General features: G+C 30.0%; 2 protein-coding genes across 3 annotated transcripts in view; both read right to left on the bottom strand.

The window, feature by feature from the left end:
* The window catches only part of LOC149882698 (uncharacterized), a 67,908-nt gene extending 51,620 nt beyond the window's left edge, over nt 1-16,288 (bottom strand). The window contains exons 1-7 of the mRNA XM_090100950.1: nt 16,090-16,288; nt 15,923-15,968; nt 13,262-13,762; nt 12,655-13,143; nt 9,868-9,928; nt 9,629-9,782; nt 4,056-4,330 (exon numbers count right to left, since the gene is read on the bottom strand). Coding sequence (XP_089957076.1) covers nt 4,056-4,330; nt 9,629-9,782; nt 9,868-9,928; nt 12,655-13,143; nt 13,262-13,762; nt 15,923-15,968; nt 16,090-16,146 — 1,583 coding nt within the window. The 5' untranslated portion in view covers nt 16,147-16,288. The remainder of the gene's footprint in view (nt 1-4,055; nt 4,331-9,628; nt 9,783-9,867; nt 9,929-12,654; nt 13,144-13,261; nt 13,763-15,922; nt 15,969-16,089) is intronic.
* LOC149882699 (uncharacterized) lies at nt 7,638-9,612 on the bottom strand. Of its 2 annotated transcripts, XM_090065577.1 has the most exons (6): nt 9,161-9,182; nt 9,002-9,077; nt 8,679-8,703; nt 8,320-8,369; nt 7,930-8,166; nt 7,638-7,842 (listed from the first exon to the last, which is right to left on the bottom strand). In XM_090065577.1, the coding sequence occupies exons 2-6, from the start codon at nt 9,009-9,011 to the stop codon at nt 7,763-7,765; spliced, it is 402 nt and encodes a 133-aa protein (XP_089921703.1). In that variant the 5' UTR covers nt 9,012-9,077; nt 9,161-9,182; the 3' UTR covers nt 7,638-7,762. The 2 variants fall into 2 exon arrangements, with proteins under 2 accessions (XP_089921703.1, XP_089921702.1); XM_090065576.1 differs by lacking the exon at nt 8,679-8,703 and having other exon boundaries at nt 9,161-9,612.
* Nucleotides 16,289-17,331: the final 1,043 nt, after the last annotated feature.

The raw sequence follows: 17,331 nt of genomic DNA, 5'->3' as shown, positions 1-17,331 counted from the left end.
CTATTATAGGTATATCTTTCTTGAGTTTCTGCATTTCGATTGTTTGTTTTTCTAGCTAATTATTCAGAATATTTTAATCATCACTTTCAAAATGCTTCGTAATTGTCGAACTATACTAAATATTCCGATGAGGAAGGAGGCGCTGTCATTGTGGTTAAAATAACACGTTCGGCGACTTTAAAATTACGCACTTGAAATCACCTATGTATTTCTGTTATCTTACCCAAACCTCTACACATATCGATGAGAATTTCGTTGAAAGTTCTTAAACTTTAATCTTTTCTTTTCAGACATCAGAGCCATTTCGATCATCTTTCTCCTCAAATATAATTTGCGAATTTTAACTCTCCATTTATGATAATTCAAAACCTGTCTCAACTTGGTCAGACGAAATGTATACGAAAGTTTGTTTAAGGATAATAACCTGGACGCGTTTTATCTATTAAAAATTTAGATAGTATTTTGAAATTCTTGCAAAGTTTATCTAAAGTCTCACGAGCACGCGCTTCGTCTGCATTCTATACTTTTATCTCATGAGCTGCCATCTGGAATGTACTCTTGATTTTATTTTTTTAATACCGTCAGTCATGATAGATGTAACTACTAACACAGTTTAGAATATTAAACTTGTGCTCTTATATACATTGATAAAATGCCTTCAAGTTTATCTTCACCATATAGTACTAAATTAAACCAATCGCAATCAGTTGTGACTTGACAGAGCTATACTGGTGAGTCTTAAGTGACCACTGTCTCTCAGAACCCGAGCAGCATTGCTAAATCATCTGGCTTGACATTCGTAATCTGCTTCTTAACGAGAGACGAGGATCATGTTGTAATGTCTTGTACAGTGAAGCTCCTTTGTAATGTAACTCACAAACGTGGAACTGATGTTAACTTTAAATTTTTCATCAATCTAGGGTCTGAGATCACATAAAAGTTGAGTAAAATATTCAATTTCTAAGATAAGTATTGAGGGCTTCTTGAAATTTACCTAACTGCAATGTAAAGGTTCCAATTAGGATGTGACAATCAGGCTGAGCCGGGAAACTTAACTATACCCCGAAGCAACTCAAACTCAGTGCCTGATACTGACCAAAAGTGTCTCACGCCATCGTTTTAGGCAAAAATCCATCCTAATCTTGCTTAGCACATAATTTTGAGCTATTTACGAGTCGAAACCTCTTCCTTACTAGCTCATTCTTTGACCACATCAGAGAGCAAGGACGGAGACGGTTACATGGGGAACAGAAGGAGAATTCATTAATATCACTGTAAAAATTTTGAGTTCCTAGTTTAAAATTCGATGCCACATGTTACAATATTCTAGTAAACCAGAACAAAGAAGACTGCTGTAAATCTCCGATGAAAAAACACTTGGTTGAAGCAGAGTTACGAGAATGAGTTAAGAACTGAAACAATCAACTTGTAAGGACCAACTGGCCAACTATTCAGTATCTTTTGTTTGGTAATCGAGCCTTCGGCGGCGATTTTCTCTGAACCGCAAGACAGATATATCTGTTCTGGCGTTGAATCCAGAAAGAAAGTATAAACGTTTGACAAAGAAGCACAATTCAGACTTTATGATTTTTTTTTGAGTGTGTACTTGTGTAATACAACTATTTTTGATAATCTAATTAAAAACTGGTTAGTTTAACGGATATATGTTAGAAACTTACAAAATTGTTAAAAACTGTTGATATTTCAAAAGTATTGGGGTACCCCAAAAACCAAATTATTTGTGTTCTACTTTTTTGATTTCTCTAACCCTGCCATAGAGCAACTATTTAACCTCCTGCCTATTGTAGATTTCCAAATTTATTTTTTAATCATACCTTTAACGCGTCCCAATTGTGAGTTACCTGAAATCAAAGAGTGCTTTAAAATCTACAAAACATAAAAAAAAACCGTAACAGTTAAAAATGCTTTTTCTCCCTTCATTATTGTTCCCATGATCGCGTTTTTATGTTTAATGTAGAAACAGCAAAGCTCCCATGTCAATAAATTGGTTCTCAAGTTCTATACGAGTCTTTTAGTTTTCAAAGATCTTCAGACACAAAAGATACGCAATGAGATTTTGGCTCGCTATACAGTTACCGTTGATTTGAAAAAGTTGATTGGAAAAAGCAGTTTAGGAGATTAAAGTAATATTCAATTTTATTCCATTTATCACTTTAAAATACCGTTATAAGAAAATCTTCAAAGCAACAAATCGCTGTTTTGATTGAGTCCAAACACTTTTTTCATTAATGTTTACCACCCGAGAACTCTGGAAGACGATTATTATTTCATTCGCTTTTTTTCACCTCTAATAATTTAATTTTAATGCATCCTCATTATCTTTTAAACTCTCACTCTTAAGCTTCGTGCACTCATTTTTACCCTCTGGTTTTATGGTTTGAATAGATAGTGTAGTTATAGGCTTAGTAAAAAGCACAGTTAGTGTAATGCGGCAATTTGCTTTACATGCTTGAATTTTTATACGACTGGCTATTGTTTGATCGAGTGAAAAGCTTAAGTAAAAGTTTACAGTTGCTTGAACTTAGGAAGTGTGGAAGGCACCTAATACCCTTTCGATTCTAACCAGGGTTTTTAATCAACAATCAGCCAGTTCGTTACACTTATTTAAATTTTCTGATGTTCTTTTATTGAAGAATAAATACATTTTTTTCTGCTTTTGCGGTAAGCGAGGCGAACTTTTGATTGCAGTTTTATGCGTCATTTTCAAATACCTTTTGAAAAACGGTCATTTTCGTTATACAAATACTATTTGACTTTTACTATGTAACAAATAGAATATCCCATACCGGTTAAAAAAATCAATACCGGTATTTTGCTATTATAAAAATACAATACAGGAGTACAGATATTAAAACCGGTATGAGATATTTAAAACTTTTAAAGCAAAGTAAGTAAATTTACGAATCATGAAAACTTGAAAAGAATGCAAATTTATTGATCTATTTGGTAAAATCTTTATCTTTTATTCCATGAAAGTTACCTCTTACAAAACAAAAAGCATCCAGAGTTTTGTCGTCCATTCTGCACCGCAACTTGTTTAAAATAACACCGGCTGCAGAAAATGCTCTTTCGGATTCAACGCTAGTTGCCCGAATCGTTATAAGAAGATCATCGATCTGTTGGAGATATTTTCCTCGCACACCTTCATCTTCGAAGAGACTCATTACTTTTTTTAGACATTTGATTTTATCACCAGCGCGTTGTGGTTGTTTCCCGACAACCTTATTATTTATTTTTTTACAAATGGCCTTGTACAGGTCTTTTTTAATTGATTTCCCAGAGTTTTTTCATTCGTCAATCAAAGCTTCGCTAACCTCAAAGCGAAGAATTTCTCGGGCTCGTTCTTCAACAGCAGTGTCCCTCTTGATTTAAAATACCCAAAAGTGAATTGAGATTACTCGCTTTTGAGACATGTGGAAAATTAAAACTTTATAAGTTTGAGTTTCTAATACCATCTTCTAGACCTTTATGGAAATAAGAAGTTAAATTAGACAACTTCTTGCAATAATACGTTGTTTTAAAGGACTTATAAATTCTAGGCTTAATGATGCCATAATTTCACATAGCCTATCAAACATGTCAATGCTGCAACTGCAGAAATTAAGTTTGCATTTTTGCAACAAAGTGATTCAACGGCTAATTTTACCAGAAAAAGTGCCAAGATAATAGCTGAAACTGTTTCAAAATCAGTTTCTGTAAAGTTTATATTAAGTTTTAAATCTTTATTTGATTTTTGAATGCATGACTTTAATTTGTAAAAACGTTCGAACATTGCTAATTGGCTATTCCATCTAGTTTTGGAATCTACAGTTAAGAAGTCTTCTTTAAGAAATTCGAGCTTTACATAACTCTGTAGTACCTCATTTTTTAATGGTGAACGTTTGAATATTTGCACAATTTTCCTTACTTTTTGGATAAAGGGACCAATTTGACTATGTGTTATTTCTGTCTCTTGTTCTTGTATATCGTAATCCATCACTAATCCTTCCTCGAATGTATTTTAAATATTTTCAAAGGCACCATAGTTTTTGTACTCTTCGGCATCTGAATATGAGTCGAAGTCTATTGATTCATTTGAGCAAAAGGTTCTTTCTTCAGTTGTTTCTTTTTTACATAAAACATCTACAATTGCAAGATGAATTGCATGGGCCAAACAGAACTGCTGAGCAGCCGATATTAATTTGCCTACTTTTTGCATAACTACTGCACCATCATTTGTTAAACAAACAATATTCTTTTCTAATGACAAACCATACCGATTCAATTTTTCACCTAAAAGTAAGACACATTGAACATTGTAAAGTAACGCCTAAAAGTAAGACACATTGACACAGTCATAAAACAATCAGTTTTTGAGCTAATTTAATGGACAGGATACCTTAGCTAATTAACACAGTTCTCGCTTAATTTATTTGTTTATTAATAATTATAACAATGCCTCTCTGTAGTCATCCTCTCTGGCATACAAACACTTTCTCCATAAATTCCAAGTAATAATGCTACAAAACTGTTTTCAAATCCAAGACAAATATAACATTCATTAATTAATTTTTTTACTTACTTGAAGACGCTGATGTGCATAGTTCAGCAAAAAAATCAAAGTTAAACTTCAAATCGAATAGACAAAGTTTCCTTGTTTTTTTATGTATTGTGATAAAAAATGTAGTATACACAACCTCATATAAAAGTACAAGACGTAAGTAAATTGAGAAGGGAGATGAGAAAATTTATAATCATTATCCTTATGTTTTACCTATTTATTTTTATCATTATCTTTTACCCATTAAGTTTTATCATTATCTTCAAGTTTTACCCATTAAGTTTTATCTTTAAGTTTTACCCATTAAGTTTTATCTTAAAGTTTTACCCATTAAGTTTTATCTTAAAGTTTTACCCATTTATTTTTATCATTTTCTTTAAGTTTTTAAAATTTGTAAACACCTTTTAAGATATTCGGGAAAACCTGTTTTAGAGAACCATGACTCAGAGGTTGAAAAAAAAAGAAAAGTTTTAAACGAACTTCAAGATAAAAATCAATTGTTTATATTAGAGGTCAGGAAACATCCGCCGACAAACGACAATTGAGAAATTCTTACGAGTTTTATGGTTTTTCTGTTAAATGGATTTTAGAGAAGTTTTTGAGGTTTTTAATGGGGATAACGTAATTATAAGAAATTTTTAGGAGATTCTCCTTTTTTATGGAGAATTTTGTATAAACTTTTTACTTCGAAAACATACTATCAACGGTATTTAATATATTATTATTTTTTTATCAGATAATCATTGCCATTAAAAAATTAACTCACACGCATTCTCACCTCTCTCAATTACCACACTTAGAAAACCCTGACTTCATAATTATATTATATTTTAGGAAATTACCATTATGCTTTGGAACGGGCAAAAAAGACGCCATTAGTGGAAAATTAGGAATGCAAAGAAATTACACTTGAAAGCTTAGGAAATAAAATTTATCAGACCTTCCAAGTCTATAAGAATTCTATATAAATCCAAAAGAAGTTCTTTAAGGTTCCAATAGATTGCAAAAAAGTTAAACTTCAATCATATGCAATTTACAACACCCAAAAGTGACTTTGATTTACATAATTATATTCAAAGTAATTATCTCGTTATGCTATAACTGTTCTCATAGGGTCTAACAGAACTCCATCAAGAGATGACATTACCATAAAAATTTTCTTTGGTGACCATGAAAGTTTTCAACATAATCAAAATACATGCCTTACTACCTTACAACTGCTGCTGGAAGATCTAACAAAAAACCACTACCAAGATATGAGATTTACGTAAAAATTATGATTAGTAACAATGGTAGCTTTCAAGATGTTCAACATGTTTATCTTATTACCTTATTAACGCTGTTGGAGGGTCAAGAAAATCACCCACACCAAGAAATTATATTACAGAAAAATTTATCTCTGTTAAAAGTAATAGCTTTATAGTTGTTTTTACGTCAGTAAAATTTGATTTTATTACGCACGGCTCGGAATCGTTCTATCACGAATAAAATTTGGTTTAGGAAGAGAATGTATAAGTTTATTGTACTCATTAAAAAGGATGAAAAATTTATATGTGTTTTCATTAAAAGAAAAAGATAATAATAAAAATTGAGCCGATTCACCATCCTAAATTTGTTTGTGGCTTTGGTTTGCTAAGAACGATACGGTGGAGTTTCAGAGATTGTTACAGAGACATGATGATATTTCGAGAAACAAATCCAAGTAAGGTTTATTTTTATGTTTTTAGCATGCTCACTAATATAAAGCCACTTAAAACATGGCTTGTTACTAAAATATGGGTTGAGTTAACATTATAGTTAACAAATTAAGTAAACATAATCTACAGAGCCCTTCAATCTGAAAAAAGAAGATAGCTGAATTTTTAAACCATCTAATAAAACATGTCATTTCAAGACATATTAACAGGCTCACCTGGTATGGGGATTATTAAAGCGGCTCCTCATGAGAAGTACTTTTTAAATAGACTTTTAAATACACGGATTGACAATCAATTGACCCGCCCTTAACTTTCTAAAAAAATCTTTCTTATATATTTTTAATATTTTAATACCATTGATTTAAATCAAAATAAATTTGTTTACATTTACTACTTTTCCTGGGCTTATTAATCTCTGAACTTACATTTCACAAGTTTCTTCTGACTATTTACTTGATTTGATGGGAAATTAGTGCAAAGTCTTATCTTACTCGGATAAAGTAACGTAATTGTACCATTAACTTTTCTAGTCATTTAAAACACATTAAAAATACATTCGCCATGAAAAACTGATTCTAGTTGGATAACTTCAATCTTTTTAGATGATTATATTAGATTTAAAAAATAATGTTTCAAATAAGATGATATTTTATATATCTTATATATATATATTTTATAAATCCAAAACTTTCAGGAGAAGTTTAAAGCGAAGGGTTACTCAAACGGGATTTCGATATCCCACTTCGAAGAATAAAAACACTCTTTAGTAAAGGTAACCATAACTGTTATGCATTTATATGTTCATTAAAGTATTGTCAGTTTAAATACCTTGGCGATAACTTTAAAAAGAAAATTCACAAAACTGGTGTTCTAATAATAAGCATCGAGCAATGGAAGTCATTAATGAAAGAGGAATGCTTCTGAAAACCGAAAGTAAATAGAATGAGTTTGCAAGGGTAGTATTAAAGGGTAGAATTTTTGGAGAAACATTATTGCTACTTCGAATATCAAAATGCTTCTACAAGAGCAAGAACAGAAACTTTGGAAAAAGCTTGTATAACTTCGGGTGAACGTTGTAAATCTACCACAGCAATGATTTGTATGTCAGCGGGAAAGAATATCAATCCTTCATTACTAATTTTTGAAAGGAAACAAACAACACTATGATAAAAGTGTTTCTTCAAACACACTTAAAAGTATATCTTTAAAAAAAAATTTGAAGTTTACGCGGCCGTTAAAAAAACCGACGACATTTGCAGATTGCGGAGACTCAAAATAAAATCAACTTTAACAGACTAAGATGTAAATTAACACATATACCAATGAAATCAATCAACGCACCTACATAAAGGCACTAGAGAGCAGCACTTTTTTCAGACTTTTTTCAGTTTGTGGTGTGTTTCTTTATTACAATTTTAATTTCTTTTTACAAGTAAAAAATAAAAAAATTAACATGAATCTTTTCGAAATAATATTTAAAACTTATCAAAAAACTAAAATTTGGTCAAAAAAAATCAATCCATTTGATCCTCTGAATCCAAGAATCTTTAATAGGTTTTCGAAAATATAATCCTTCGTCGTTTCCTAAGATTAAAAGTAATTTATTTTGAACATCAGTTTGAAGCATTTATTTATATTCCTATATAATTGAAGAATTTAAAAAAAAATTACCCATCCATTGTTGATTTTCTAATGAGTAAACTTGCTCATCATTCTCTTCTAATTTCTTGCATCCGGTTTGGTTTATTTGATAAGACGCACTTTTCAGATATTCTTGGTTGGATATGGTTAACCATTTTTTTAAAGAGCTGTGGTACATTAGATAACTTTTTTCGTTTCTGTGTATTGCATACAAGTCTCCAGTATAAAAATGATGGCCCAGTATAGAACCTACTCGCATATCTAAACCTTTAAACCGAGGTAAACGATGAATTAAAATAATCTTGCATGTAGCTTTTTAAATCTGGTACACAACGTTTTCGTAATCATATTCAAATAACATTAATGCTACAAATATATGGGGAGAATAGGCTAACAAGTTCAAAAACAACTGTTTCATACCTGTCCAAAGTTCACCGTCGCTTTTTGAATAAAAGCATGCCACATCCTGACTAAAAAGTCAAATTATGTAAAAACAGTTGATAATCTTATAAGAAATTCTTTCCTAACATTTTTAAATTATATTAAAGGTATACCCTTAAAGTTGTTTATGAAATTTTAAAGTTTATTTTATTGTAAAGTTTAAAAAAAAAATTAAGTTTCAATTCAGCAAGTTAATTATTGGTAAAAGTTAATGTAAAGCCGTTGTATCAAAAACAACCTCACCTTATCTATTATAATGCATAAAATTTTGAAAAAAGTACCAAAAAAAAATATGCAAAATGCGATAAAAACAGTTAAAAATGTGAAGAGGTTCGCACCTTTCCGCACCTCTCTGCACCACCACTAAATCAGTTTACAACAATGTAAAAGATTGTTTGACAGCTTCAAAAGATTTAGAAATTGACGACTTGGTAAACTAATTAGTTACTTAGTAAATCTTTTAAAGCTGTGAAATAATCAAGTTTAAAACAAAAATTCAATGAACAACTTAATTGTTAGTTTATCAGTTGCCAAATAAACTGCAGTTTCAAAAGAATCTTAAAATCAAGCTACTGAATTAAGTAATCCTGCTTGGATTTTTTTAAATGTACTGACAAACTTCATTTAGCTACAAAATTGACTTTTAAGAATTGTCAATTACCTAATGACATATTGATTCATACAAACATAAACAAGACCTTCAGCTGCATCCCAGCATACACCTCGACCATAGCTTTCTATTCGTGAAATACTAAATTTATTCAATATTCGTTCAAGACCAAAGAGTTTCATATAATTCCAACAAGAATATTTTACGAACCTGGAAGAGCGTTTTTATTTCTCGAAATTTTCTGATTTGCATCGTTAGTTGAATTAATTTTGAAGCTTTTATACTCATACCATAAAATTCCTGCACTGTTTTGGAAAATCAGCTTTAAAAGAATCTCAACAGGAAAATGCTCTTGTACTAAAATGCTCGTCATATCTGAACTTAGATTGAGGTAATGATTTACGTGGTATTGAAAGCACCAGGAATCTAATGGAGTGCATTTATGTGGCATAATAAAAAAGTCGTTACAATTTATAAAATTTAAGATTTACATACTCTGTAGACTAGGCTCAAAGAAAAAGCTTAAACTGAATTAAAATTTATAACAAAGAAACATTAGTTGAAACATAAGCATTAAATCGCTGAATGCTGTATCTATGCACCAACAAAGAAAATTCACATTTTAAAATTAATGAACAAAGATAGAAAAGTTAAATAACATCTTAAAAAACAACATACTTTAAATGTAGAGCCATTTTTATAAAAGTTAACTGCTTCGCTTGCAGAAGAGATCTTCATGAAAACGGGTAAAAAGTATTCCCATGCAATGTTGTAAGCAATAACACCCGGCTCATAGGTGTAAACAATTGAACTGGACAAACTCATATGGTTTCTGAAAACATATGGTTTTAAATGTACAAATATTAAAAAAAGAACTCAGTATTACCTAGAAACGAATATGTTTTCAAATAATTTACTTGTTTGTAAACAGCCCTTCGATGTTTACTTTGATGAGTGGTTTGCAACTTCTGCTTCCAACTTAAATAAAATATTATTATTTAGTCTTAAAATTAAAAAAAAAAAATCAATCTTTTAATAGGATGATATAATAGTGTGGTTTAACAATAAAGTTTAATAGTAATAAGATGCGTTTGGATAATATATTATAGAGTAATATTTGAAGATAAAAAAATTAGATAAAGTGATTGCAAAAACACTTTTTTACTACTTTTGTTTAAAACAAATTTGCATAAAATTGTTTAACCAAACTTTTTTTGTAGTTTTAAAACATATTGATCTTCTATAAGTTTTAAAAGATCTTTACTTTGTCTCACAGTAATTCTATTTCTTCTCATAATAAATTCAGTTTGTAATAAAATTTTCTTTTTTTACAGGTTTTCCATCATAAAACTTCAGTAATAACAATTCAAGAATTCTGAACTTAGATGAAAACGTCTGCTCCGCTAAAGTTGACAGCATAACTATAGAACAGGTATAGATAAGATCCCAAACTCATCAAAGAACTAATCAAATCAGAGTTTAAGCCTCTATCAAAAAATAAACTTATACGATAGCACTCATACAACGAAAAGTTCAATGAGCCCTATCATTAATTAGATAAAAGTATACTTGAATCCTTTAATAGCTTTATAGATCAGGTTGGCATAAACTGATAAATGACTAAATTGTCGCAGGACATTCCAACTCTACTTATGTAACACCACCAATTGTATGTTAAGCATTCGAAAATGTTTGCATATTGGTTATTACATTTCGCCATATCTAAACAAACATCTATTCTTATAATCAAAATAAATATCCAATTAAAAAACATCTTTCGTCAACCGCAACTGACCAAGAGTTCCAAGCATATCCACGTTTTTTTATTATCGCGCAATAAACCATTTTTATAGAAATAACATAAAATTCCTTTTGTACCTCGCCCGTCACTCGTATTAAAGTCAGAATTTTCTGTGGATTTTGCACATAGATCTGCATTGTTTCTAATAAGCAGTTATTACGTGTTTGAAGAAAAAAAACAACATGTTGCTAGTTTGCATTATTCAACACACTATTTCGTAAAACATGGGCAATCAAAAATTAATAAAATTTGGTTGTCATTTCTGCTTCTTACGATCCTTTTAATGTTTTGCGAAGTTCAACAATCATTAAAAATACAGCACTATTCGCACAAATGTTTAATGCTTATTGTTACTTCTAAATGTTACTTCTCAGAGGTCATTTAATGCATAAGATTTTTACTTTATAAAAAGTAACGATATACATTTCCTAGTTGATATCGCTTAAAAAACGCTTAAAACCTCTATATCATTATATTGCTTTAGTAAATTGGCATTTGTTAATCTGCTTTCTTATGTCGGCGGAACAAATTTGGCTTCTACATATGGCCATTTTCAGCCACTTGCAGTACACTCTAATAAACTTCCTGTTAGTTTATAGTTGCTATAAAATCTGAAATCAGCTTAACTCCTATTTTAGTACAGCCATCATTAACTTTCCGAGTACAAAAATTCAGCAATTATGATGATATGAAAACCTTCTTGGTCAATTTTCAATGACGTCAATCAAAAATTGTAAATCCAAGTTTTGGATGTAGAAATAGATATAGACCTCTAGTCTATTCCAGTTATGTCGGCTAAACTTGTTAAAAGTATAATTATTTAAAAAAATTTTGGCTTTTCAAAGTCAGTTCCAATTCTTATTATCGTATAATAAAAACTTTTGGTCGTCTGCAATCCTTTATGGCAATCACCACGCAAACGTCGATTGATAATTGGTATAATATATGAAATGAATAGTTCAAGAGGCATCATGTCTGCAAACGGCTGTCATAGATGATTTTTAAACGCACTAGCAGTAATTGCAGAATTGAAAGGATTTGTTTTGCACTTGAGCGCATTGTAAAAGTTCTTTAAATCATTTATTGGTGCATCCTCGGCTAATTTATATATCATCAATCATTAGCTATTGTAAGCTTCAAGATGTTTGCAAAGTCTCAGTACTTTGAAACTTGCTGCTTCTTGGATACTGCGTTGTACCACCAGTCTTCCCCGCTCAAACAGACAACTTTAATTGTTGCATATCAAATACTTTTTAGCTGACAGACCAGATGAGAAATGTTGCAGATTGTTTTTGATAAAAAAGGATATGAAAGTTGAATAAATATCTTTAGGGAATTTAACAAAATATATAAAATCTCACGTGTCACATGGGATGCTGTAAATAATACTAATGAACCCTAAACTATTTTAAGCAATCGAACATTCAGAAAGAATCAATTTTCAAATCGAGTTTTCATTGAATACAGTAAACGTTTTAAGTTTCAATTGAAAAACTAATAAGATTTCACATTTAGTTGATTTATGATGAAACATGTCATATACATAAATATGTATATGACATGTTTCATCATAAATGTATAAACTGCATTTATAGTAAAATACCCTTTATTTATGATTTAAGAGACATTTTTTAAAAAATATCTAAGTTTAATTGAAAAGTTTCTGAGAGAAATAAAGTTAATAAAGATGGGAGATAAATGTTGCAAACGAGGAATATTCAATCAAGATTAAAAACCAGAGCAAGCAACTAAACAATTTACATCGAATAGAGAGGTCATGTTTAGAAAACTTAATTGAACACCTACGTTTTGATTTTCATAAAATTTTGAAAAACTTCCGTGAGTTTTTCAGATAATGAGTAGATGACGCATCTTACCGTTGATATACACAGATAATTCTTACCCACATAGACATTTTTTATGATTAAGTTTCGAACATATCCTGGTTGTGCTTCATCCCACGGATTACCGATGTAAACTTTAACTTCATGAAATTCTCTCGCATCATTATTGACCACGTAATAATAATTGTTTTCTGCCACCCATATTGCAAAAATATACTTTCCTTCAACAAGTAGTTGCGAAACTCTAATTTTAGTCCATTCCATCATACTCTTGTCTATGTTCGGCTCAAAATGACTATTGAGATCTCCATTTAATGCAGATGAAATATAAAAACGACTATTCCAATGAATCCAAACACCAGGAGCCCTATCGCCGTAAGTGTTAAGGTTGCCTCCTTGAGTTAAGTGAATGATATTTGTCCATTGAACGTCCACATTTGCAGTAGGTTTCACTTCAAATGATAGCTCGTACTCTTTTGGAAGGTTTTTTAGAATTTTAACCATTTGATTTTTCTTTATCTCTTTCTCTTCGATCATACTGAAGAACTCTATAACAAAACATTTAATTGCTTTTACGGTGTTTCTCTATTGCATATAGTTGAATCGAGAAGAAAAAAACTGTTTGTTCGGAAATCTCCATTAAATTGTAGTTTACTAAATAGTTACCTTCACAGGCGTTTAAAATCACAAGATTTCTAATGAATCCTGGTTGTGCATAGTACCACGGATCGCTCAAATATACTTTAACGTTCTGGAATTCTTTTGGAGAAGTGTTTTGTGTAGTGAAAACTTCAGTTCCCGCAATTTGAATCGAGAAAATGTATTTCATATCAATAAAGAGTTGTGATATATTGACTTTGATCCACTCCATTAACTGAACTCTCACTGCCGATATAGAAATAATATCATTTAGATTGTTTAATGCTGAATTAAAGTACAAATAGTTGTCTGGTTGAAACCATACTCCTGGGGTTCTGTTACTATAATTTCTGTTATCACCGTCAACAGTTAAGTGAATCACATTTGTCCAATTATTTAAAAATGAAGTTGGCATAAATTCAAATGATAACTCGTATTCCTTTGGAAGACTAGTCAGAATAGAAGCAAGTTGATCTTTTTTTAATGAAACATTTTGAGCAACGGTAAACGATTCTGTAACAGCTTTAACTAAAATAAAAACATTTTATGTAATAAAACTTTCAACAGCAAAAATATTTTTCAAAGAGTTAAAAAAGTGTTACATTATAAGTGTTTTAAATGAGAAACAATTCTTTTTAAGCCGGCCTATACGGAATGTTTGTGAGAGCCAAGCTTATGAAACAACACTCGTGCATATTTTTTCTTGTAATGCTACATTTTTAAAAACGACCTGAAATGCGAGATTGTTACATAAATGGTTTTTGTGCATACATTTAAACTTTATAAAGGGTGAATTTTGATATTTCAATCCACTTTGACCTCATAATGTACAAATGAAACTAAAGTTAAAGGTGAAAAGCTTACATTTTGGTGGCTTAAAAGTTCTGATGCCGCCAACTTTCGGATCTAACATTTCCTCTTTACTGGTTTTTTCTAATGTTTCTGCAAATTATTTATTGTTTTTCTTTTGTTATTTAATTCTTGCAAAGTCGTTTCGGTATTTTGATTATATTTACAGTGTCGATATTGTGGCTCCCAAAACCTGTATTATAAAAATCCGCATTTTTTCGGTTGAAATTTTCATAACTTAATTAAGGTCAAAATGCATGTGGTAAGAGTCGATAACGAAGCTAAATCTTTCTTCTACACATTGAAGCACAATGTTCTAACAACTTTTATAAAGAACGTCCGGCAAAAGCATCATTGATTTTTCGTATGCTTTTCCAAAAGCAGTAAACATTTTCTTATTTACACTTTTAAAACGAACTGAGTAGTTCTTCTTTTAAAAAAAAGTTGGAAATATTAAATTAATAGTTGGTAAACCGATTGATAGTGTACAAAACAACTTAAATTTTTAAAGTCAAATTTGTTTATTAGTATAGCACCGATATTTTTTCCTTTTTTTTTTCCTCTTCATCAAAAGTTCTCTCCCCAACACATTATTTTGTTCTACCTCATGTGTTATGCTGTTTCATAGTTCTAATGTCATATAGTCGTTCTCTACCGATGTTGATGCTTCAATCACCACGATTTCTGTGACCGATTGAGTTGTTAGAATTGGTTATAAAAATTAAAAGATTGAAAGTTTTATTGATACATGTCTCTTGAAATATCTTCAAGTTCGTTTGACACTGCTGAAAGTTTCACAAATAACTCGTTTTCAAGCGAATGAGTAGAGGGAACATTTTATTAATTTTACATAAATTATTGGTAAGATAAAAAACTCTTTTGCTTGTTCTGAACCAAGTTCACAAAGAAAACAAAATAAAATAATTTTATCAAAATCTAGAAAAAACTTGGGTAATAATTAGATTTTTTAAATATTTGTTTTCATTTTTGTAAGTCCCATCAATCATGTAAACAAATGAAATGTATTAAGTTATCATTTTTATAATCAATTAAAATAGTAAAGCAATACCATAAGATTTATTAAATGGATTAATGTATGATATTCTTGCATACATTTTTCGGTGCACGCCCAATAACAGGACTTTTTCACCAAAAACATTAGCTACTAATTTGATTCGAAAAAAAGATATTTCAGTGGCCTGTCTCTTCCGTGTTTATAATTCTGCCATATAGCTAATACTTTTATGGCTTTTTTTCTGGGTTTCTTTCTTAGATAAAGAGACAAAAGTATGTTGTTAACCAGTCACAAAATAGTATAACATCTTGACTTTTTAAGCGTTTTTTTCGGTAAAAAGTCTGATTATTGAATATGTACTGATTTATTCCATACGCATTTTCACTGAAAATTTTTTTTGGCGAAACAAGAAAAGGAAGTATTAAATGTCATGAATTCTACATGAAAAAAAAAATTGAGGATTTTGTCTAAAGTAAGTAGAAGAAAAATGTGACTTTGTTCTAAATACTTTCAAGGGTATAGAAAAGTAAAGTTTCATAGAAAAGTAAAGTTTCTAAAAATCAGGAGGATTTACTTTCAATTTTAAATTCTCATTTCAGGCTTTCAACAAATAACAACTGATAATTGCATTAGGAATCCCAGACTGACTTGAAAATAAAGCTGCCTGCAAAACGAAGATTCCCAGTAAAATAAGTGAATAATTCTTGAATAATCTTATAGGAAAAATAAGATTTAAAAAATGAAAAGAGTTAAGGTTGGTAATAATTTAAAAGCGCATCAGCAATTCCTAAAATATTGACAACAAATTCCAAGTATTCACTTACAATATGTCCCTTCATGAAATAAGAAGAGCAGAAAGATGAATGCAATCTACAAAAAAAATATTTTTCTTTATTTAATAAATAGTTATTGCAAATAGCTTCATCCAAGTTGTTAACAGATTTAATTATAAAATGGTTGATTTAACTTTGAAAATCTTCAAATACCGCACCATTGAATTTGATTCCTGGTACCAACTTCGAAATGATATTTCTTTTTGAAAAACCATTACTTTAGTTAATAATTGAATGAGCTTTTTGATATTTCAACTTTATCGTTTTTCACTTGTTTTTTCAGTGTTATTTTTTCTGCAACACAAAAGTTTTAATTCCTAATATGAGGCGATTTATTCACAAAAAAAAATTCATACTGAAAAAATGAAGATAGTTCAAATTTTTAATAAGACTTTAGTAAATATTTTAACAATCCGTTGGCTGTGGAATTATAACTAGTATTACAAAGTTTTGAATAGAAGTTTATTATTTATAACTTTTTCTTAATTAAAGCATCAGTAAGTGCCAGAAACTTTTTCCCTTAAAAATCTATCATAAAACAACATTTTGATAGACTGACAAATATTCATTGTATAACTGAATTTTTTGTTAGTTACTTATGGAATAAAACGGTAGTACAGAAAATAAAAGTGAAATTAAATTGTTATCAATATAAAATAAATATTGAAGATTCTAATTTTCTTGTTAGATTCTTTTTAAAAAAAACCCCCGAACTCATATATTCGTTTTAAAAGTATTCATGCTAAGTTTTATCCTTAACAATCGCTCAATAAGTCAGTTACAGTCCGCTTTTGAAATAAATAATAGTTGAAAATGAATAAAAAACTGCTTAATACTAACTTTACAAAGTGAAAGTTGCTTATCTTAATACTACTTCATGTTATTTGATTTGACTAAGCGCATTTGTAAACCCAAAACTATGGTAAAATAAAAACTGCTAAATACAGTTAACGCCCGGTTATTCGAAACTCCTTGGGGGAAAAAGAACTTACTTTAAAAAACCGAAGTTTTGAATAACTAAAAATCCTCTTTAAAGTTACCTATGTTAAGATAGTATCAAACTTTAACATAGGTAGAGAGTAAATTAAAAGACTTTAGGAACAAGATGCTGCTTAAGTCTTTTCCTTGTAAACTAACAGCCTTTACATATTTTTTGAAAAATGTTTTTAATTATTATTATTATTATTTTTTTTTAAATTATAAAATCTTTGCTACTTTTGAAAAAGTTGTCTATTTTTAATTATATTTTTGTTTTTAAAGAGTAGTTGTTATATTTCGATATGAGACCTAGAGTTTAGCCATTTTTATCAGAAAGAGACCAGCATTCATGTAACTCGATTGGACGTTTAACCCGTGATAACTTAGCTTTTCGGGACGCAAATTGTTTGAGTCTTAAACTA

Source organism: Hydra viridissima, unplaced genomic scaffold (assembly GCF_058129835.1).
Source record: "Hydra viridissima isolate aposymbiotic clone 2 unplaced genomic scaffold, HvirCarnegie_v1 scaffold_10, whole genome shotgun sequence".
Lineage (NCBI taxonomy): Eukaryota > Metazoa > Cnidaria > Hydrozoa > Anthoathecata > Hydridae > Hydra > Hydra viridissima.
The sequence above is the reverse complement of the archived record's forward strand: the minus strand, read 5'-3'. Positions and strand labels throughout refer to the sequence as shown.

Coding starts and splice junctions, on each gene's coding strand:
- LOC149882699 (XM_090065576.1), bottom strand. CDS start 9,401: ATGCCACATAAATGCACTCCATTAGATTCCTGGTGCTTTCAATACCAC. Junction 9,078..9,160: donor AAATAAAAACGCTCTTCCAG/GTTCGTAAAATA, acceptor TTTCACGAATAG/AAAGCTATGGTCGAGGTGTA. Junction 8,370..9,001: donor ATGAATCAATATGTCATTAG/GTAATTGACAAT, acceptor TTGACTTTTTAG/TCAGGATGTGGCATGCTTTT.